Source organism: Bos javanicus, chromosome 24 (genome assembly GCF_032452875.1).
Source record: "Bos javanicus breed banteng chromosome 24, ARS-OSU_banteng_1.0, whole genome shotgun sequence".
Taxonomy (NCBI): Eukaryota; Metazoa; Chordata; class Mammalia; order Artiodactyla; family Bovidae; genus Bos; species Bos javanicus.
This window is the reverse complement of record NC_083891.1, coordinates 5,903,304-5,909,109: the sequence shown is the minus strand read 5'-3', so window position 1 is coordinate 5,909,109 and position 5,806 is coordinate 5,903,304. Positions and strand designations below refer to the sequence as shown.

The 5,806-nt window shown below is 36.0% G+C and overlaps 1 protein-coding gene and 1 non-coding gene across 2 annotated transcripts; both read left to right on the top strand.

The window, feature by feature from the left end:
* The first annotated feature begins 1,065 nt into the window (after window positions 1-1,065).
* TRNAC-GCA (transfer RNA cysteine (anticodon GCA)) lies at window positions 1,066-1,137 on the top strand. Its single transcript has one exon. It is a non-coding gene; the product is annotated as a tRNA-Cys (tRNA).
* Window positions 1,138-4,368: 3,231 nt separating this feature from the next.
* On the top strand, window positions 4,369-5,369 carry LOC133237369 (olfactory receptor 52N4-like). The gene has a single exon (XM_061399425.1). The coding sequence runs from the start codon at window positions 4,404-4,406 to the stop codon at window positions 5,367-5,369; it is 966 nt and encodes a 321-aa protein (XP_061255409.1). The 5' UTR covers window positions 4,369-4,403.
* Window positions 5,370-5,806: the final 437 nt, after the last annotated feature.

The following is a 5,806-nucleotide window of genomic DNA, read 5'->3' as shown; positions in this document are numbered from 1 at the left end:
AAATTGTTGATAAATCTTTTAAAGAGCTGTGGAATAGTTGGGACAGTCTCCTTTCACTTCTCTGTTCCCTTTATCACACTATGGTTTCTCTGTATCATCTTTAAGACATCAGTTACTGGTAATAACAGTGTTCTGCAAATCATATAATGGAGCAATAGCTAAAATATTAGGTGGGCTGTGAAGGGTGATGAAATATGAAAAAAAAAATGCTGCTGAAGAACAAAGTCCCTAAAAATGTATAGAAAACCTAACAGGACCTGAGATTATGTGTTGGTATGAAAAAGTATGGAGGTCTGTATGAACTATAAAAGGGTGATTGTGTGTTTCTGTGGGCTGGGTCTGTTAGAAAAGGCTTCTGGGAGTTTGGAATCTCCCAGGATTTCAGAGTTGTGTGATCTAAATTTGAGGAAGACGTGGATGTAGAACATTATTCTGTGTATTGCCACTATTAACTGCAATGACTGTCTTACAAATAACTCGTTTCAGTTGCATGCAGGATATACCACTTGTAGGAACCATTCCTGGATAGTAAATTCCAGACATGATGGAGAGGACTCTTGGTCATGGCCATCAGAATTGATGTCTTTACATTCTCAGGCTTGAACCTATCAGCTGATGATGAGTTCCTTATCTTGAGAGAAGGGCTAAGAGTCTAGATGCTTTTTGACCTTAAAATCCTCAGGCTACTGCCTGTAAACACACATAGAGGAGATATAGAGTGTTTCTTAGTCTACATCTTGTATCAAAACAAGAAAGAATTATTAGCTGAAGTACATACGGAAGATAGAAATCAGTGCTGTAGTGAGTTGACCAGCAGTTGATATATCAAGTCTTGGCTAAAAAGCTAGAGAGGTGGGCAAACTTAGAGAATAAGGACTTATAAGAAAAAAAAAAATACCTGATTAATTTTTGATAGATTTACTGAGAGAAGAGAAAAGACTGATTTAGGAATTTCAGGTATGAAATTTCAGGTATCATGGTCAGTGATGAGTGCAGAGTAGCTGTTAATAGGTATTGTTGTGATGTGGAGACTTAGGAGTTTAGGGAGATTTAGAGTAAGGGGCTTCCCTGGTGGCTCAGACGGTAGAGCATCTGCCTGCAATGCAGGAGACCCGGGTTCGATCCCTGGGTTGGGAAGATCCCCTGGAGAAGGAAATGGCAACCCACTCCAGTACTCTTGCCTGTTCCATGGACCGAGGAGCCTGGTAGGCTACAGTCCATGGGATCGCAAAGAGTCGGACACGACCGAGCGACTTCAGTATCAGAGTAAAGGGGCTAGAAAATAAATATTAGGAAATGTTCTGAAAAGAACTTAAAATATGGAAATATATCTAAAAGTAGCATGAAAATGAGAAAGTAATATGACTAACGTAAAGGTTATGGTCAGAAAGTCAGAATTATCTAAAGGATTTATAGTACAGAAATGTCACATAGTAAAGTGTTGTTTTGGAGAATTAAAAAGAATTAGATATTTGGAAAGTGTTGAAGTGTTAGAAGAAAAGGATTACTATGGATCATTCCAGAACAATAGGAAATGTGGGAGGAATTGTGAGAGGAGAAATTTTTAGGAGGCACATTGTTGGAGAGGGACAATAAAATTGGTCAAAAACACCCCTATATTTAAAAATATAGGTCCTGGAAAAGCTCATTTGTTTATTTAAAAAAAATAGAAATTGGGTGTGATTTCCACAATGACACAAAATACTTAAATATCAGCTAAGCACTGGCTCTCTTTTCTATTTATCTCCTATTTCTAATTCCCCACAACACCACACACACACACACACACACACAGCTCTAAATGTATACAATTCAAAACACTCAGGAAAAAATGAACTGATGTCAGATTATGTAAGGCTAGAATTAAAATTTAACATTCAAAAATCAACATATTTTATAGGGAATAGATTAATGTCATTAATATCTTTCACTTAATCACAGATAAGTTATTCTTTTTCTTCATCTTCAGACTAATTATTTTTAATGTAATTATAGTATAGTTTTCTTCATATGCCTTTCCAGAATTATTTCAGCCTGTCCATTTGCTAAGTTAATTTACTTTCATAGAATGAAATACTTATAATGGAATCTTGTATTTTTAAATAACTTAAGGGCATGGAAGCACTTTTTTTCATTTCATTTTTATATTCATGTTCTGTCTTGTATCAGCTGTGAACTGTTTGTCATATATTCTAGGATTTTTTCAAGGATAACAGAACTAATTTAAAATATTTGAAGAGTTAGAAACAATAAAAATTTCAAGTACTTTTCTTTTTTTTTTACTTAAAATATTCAAATAGATATATTTCTTGTAAAAAAATCGATCAAGGGAAATTAGAAATGAGATACAATTAAACCAAATTCAGACCTTCAAAGATTATTAGAAATGAATAGCATGCACTCAACCTAAAATAATGTTTACATTACAAATACTATATGCTAATGAATTTGAAAACAAAAAATAACACAAAAGGATTAAAACATAAGCAAGGAAAACTTATTAAAGAAATCAACCTCCTATTCAAATCTCTCCAATCCACTGCATTCCCCTAACAAGCAATTATGCTGTCAAAAACAATGGATCTATATTGTTTCTCTGTACTGAAGAACAAGTTTCTTTATTCTTGAATTATACAAAGTATGACCAGATATACTAAAATAGGAAAGACATACAATTTATTTGCAAGGCACTTATAAGGTCAAAGGTGCGTACTGTACAAGTAACATATATCAATAGAAACAAGTTATAGATGTAGTTTCTTCATAAATTTATATTAAAATTTATAAATAAAAGTTAACCAGTAACAGTGCTCTAAAACCAAATAAATAATCAAAGAATGTTTATTCCAATGATATACTTTTGATTTAATTTAGCAAAGTTAAATATTTCTTTACAGTATTAAAAAAGGATCAAAAATCATATAATTATCCAATATTTATAGAAATTATGGAAAATCATTTTATAAATTTCTATGTCAATTTATAATAAAAACAAATTTAAAGAGAGGAAAACTTTTTGATTAAATAAAAGTTATGTACTGAAAAGCCCAAGTTGTATCATACTTAACAAGGAATTTCAGACTTCAGCTTATTAACATCAAAAACAAGGCAAAGAGGGACTTCCCTGACAGCCAGTGGTTAAGACTTTACCTTCCAACATGGAGGGGGGTGGGGGGGCGGTGCAGATTCGATCCCTAATCAGGAAACTATGATTCCACATACATTGGAGACAAGGGGAAAAAAAAAAAGAATAAAAGATAAATAAATAGTGTAACACATTCAATGAAGACTTTAAAATGGTCCACATTAAACAAACAAACAAAAAAACCCATAAGAAAAAAGAGCAAGGCCAAAATATCCAAAGCTACTCTGTATACTGGTGATTGTGAAAGCTGAAGAAAACATTAAATTTTTAAAGTTTCTGAAGTAAAAAAAAAATGTATTTGTAGGCATCGGGAATGAATGAATTATGTTCAATATTTCTGAGAGGTAATATTGGATGAGAATGGAGAATAACCTATTCAATTCAAGCTGGAAGGCAATGGTGAAGTCACTAAAGTAATTCCAGGTGATGGGTAGGAAAGAAAATACCTAAGCTGGCTTTGTTTTGAGAAAGAGGAAAAAGTGAATGTTGACAATTCATTACAGAAGTCTTATTCTTAAAAGTGGAAAAGATTCTATTTTAGGACTTGGGGTGGTTTTTTGGTATAATTTTAAAATGGAAGTAGTAGGGGAAAACTGGGCAAAATTAAAATGTAATGAGTTCACATAAATTGAATCAAAGTAAGAAATGTGTTTTCTTGTTAGTTGGTTAGAGAGGGATCAGAGTAAAAATTGAATTTCTCTTTATTCTATTTAATTTATATTACTTCTGTAATATTAATGTAAATTACTATTTTATTTTGTCTCTCCTCTAATTATTAATTTGTGAAAAATTTAAAGTGAATGTAGACTTCATTCTCAGATGGAAATAAGACTGTAAATAAGTACTTTTCCCCTCTTTTATCCTGTGCTTATAAAATAACATTTATCATTGCTGCTGCTGCTGCTGCTAAGTCTCTTCAGTCGTATCTGACTCTGTGCCACCCCATAGACGGCAGCCCACCAGGCTCCCCCGTCCCTGGGATTCTCAAGGCAAGAACACTGGAGTGGGCTGCCATTTCCTTCTCCAATGCATGAAAGTGAAAAGTTAAAGTGAACTTATTTAAGTATTCTACTGCATTTAAGAATTTGATCATTTGATATTAAAATGCACATTTCGCTGAAAGAAGTCGAGAGTGAAAGAGAGAGTACAACTAAGATTTTTCTCCTTTTCCACCTCTAATCCTGAAGGATTGGAAAACAGAAAACAAAGAAACCCACGAAAATCCTACTAGCTGCTTAATGATTATACCAACTTGATCATGATAATTCTGAACCAAACAGACTTGACACCAGCTTCATTCATTCTTACTGGAATCCCAGGACTGGAGGACAGGCATTTCTGGATTTCTTTGCCATTCTGCACAATGTATGTTGTGGCTGTGGTTGGTAATTGTGGACTCCTCTACCTCATTCGATATGAGGATTCCTTGCACAGGTCCATGTATTACTTTTTGGCCATGCTTTCTCTAACTGACCTTGTCATGTGCACTACTACAATTCCTAAAGCCCTCTGCATCTTCTGGTTCCACCTGAAGGAAATCAGCTTTGATGAACACCTGGTCCAGATGTTCTTCATCTATGCCTTCACAGGGATGGAGTCTGGGGTGCTTATGCTTATGGCCTTAGACCGCTATGTGGCCATCTGCTACCCTCTGCGTTACTCAACTATCCTCACCAATCCTATTATTGCAAAGGCAGGGCTCGTCACTTTCCTGAGAGGTGTGTTGCTTGTCATTCCCTTGACTTTCATCATCAAAAGACTACCCTATTGCAGAGGCGATATAATACACCATACCTACTGTGACCACATGGCTGTAGCCAAGTTATCTTGTGGAAATATCAAGATCAATGTCATCTGTGGTCTGATGGTTGCCCTCCTGATTGGGGGTTTTGACATCTTGTGCATCTCAGTCTCCTACACAATGATCCTCTGGGCGGTGGTCAGCCTCTCCTCAGCAGAAGCTCGGTGGAAGGCCTTCAGTACCTGCACTGCCCACATCTGTGCTATAGTTTTCTCCTACAGTCCAGCCTTATTTTGTTTCTTTTCTCACCGCTTTGGGGGTCACAGGATTCCTCCATCATGCCACATCATTGTGGCCAATATTTATTTGCTCTTGCCTCCCACTATGAACCCTATCGTCTATGGAGTGAAAACCAAGCAGATACGAGACTGTGTCATAAGGATCCTTTTAGGTTCTAAGGATACTAAATCCCACAGCATATGAAAGGGCTATATATATCAGCTAAGGGAAAAAAAATGAAGGGAAAGAGGAGCAAGGGAAAGAGAAAGGAGGAGGAGAGGGAAGAGAATCTAGGGGAGGAAATAGAAGGAAAGGGCTACTTCTGTTGGCAATATAGTCAGGGTCTAATAATCCCTTCCTGAGACCACCATTTTGGCCATGACATAGAAGAAGAGTGTTGACTACTGCATTCCCAGTGTCTCCAGAATCTCAACATTACTGGCATGGCCACCATACTTTCTAAGTGTTTTCATCTCCTCACCCTGGGAAGGGCTCGTCTCATCATTAACCAATATCTCCATGAACAAAAACACCGAAGAATGTTGAGACAATTGAGGGAAAGAAAATCAGCTTCAGTGATTGTCTGATGGAAAGAGATCATCTGCAGCCAGAAGCCACTTTATCCTATATCCAAATAGGGA

What these genes read in the sequence shown, in the direction of transcription:
- LOC133237369 (XM_061399425.1), top strand. Translation starts at nt 4,404, where the DNA reads ATGATAATTCTGAACCAAACAGACTTGACACCAGCTTCATTCATTCTT.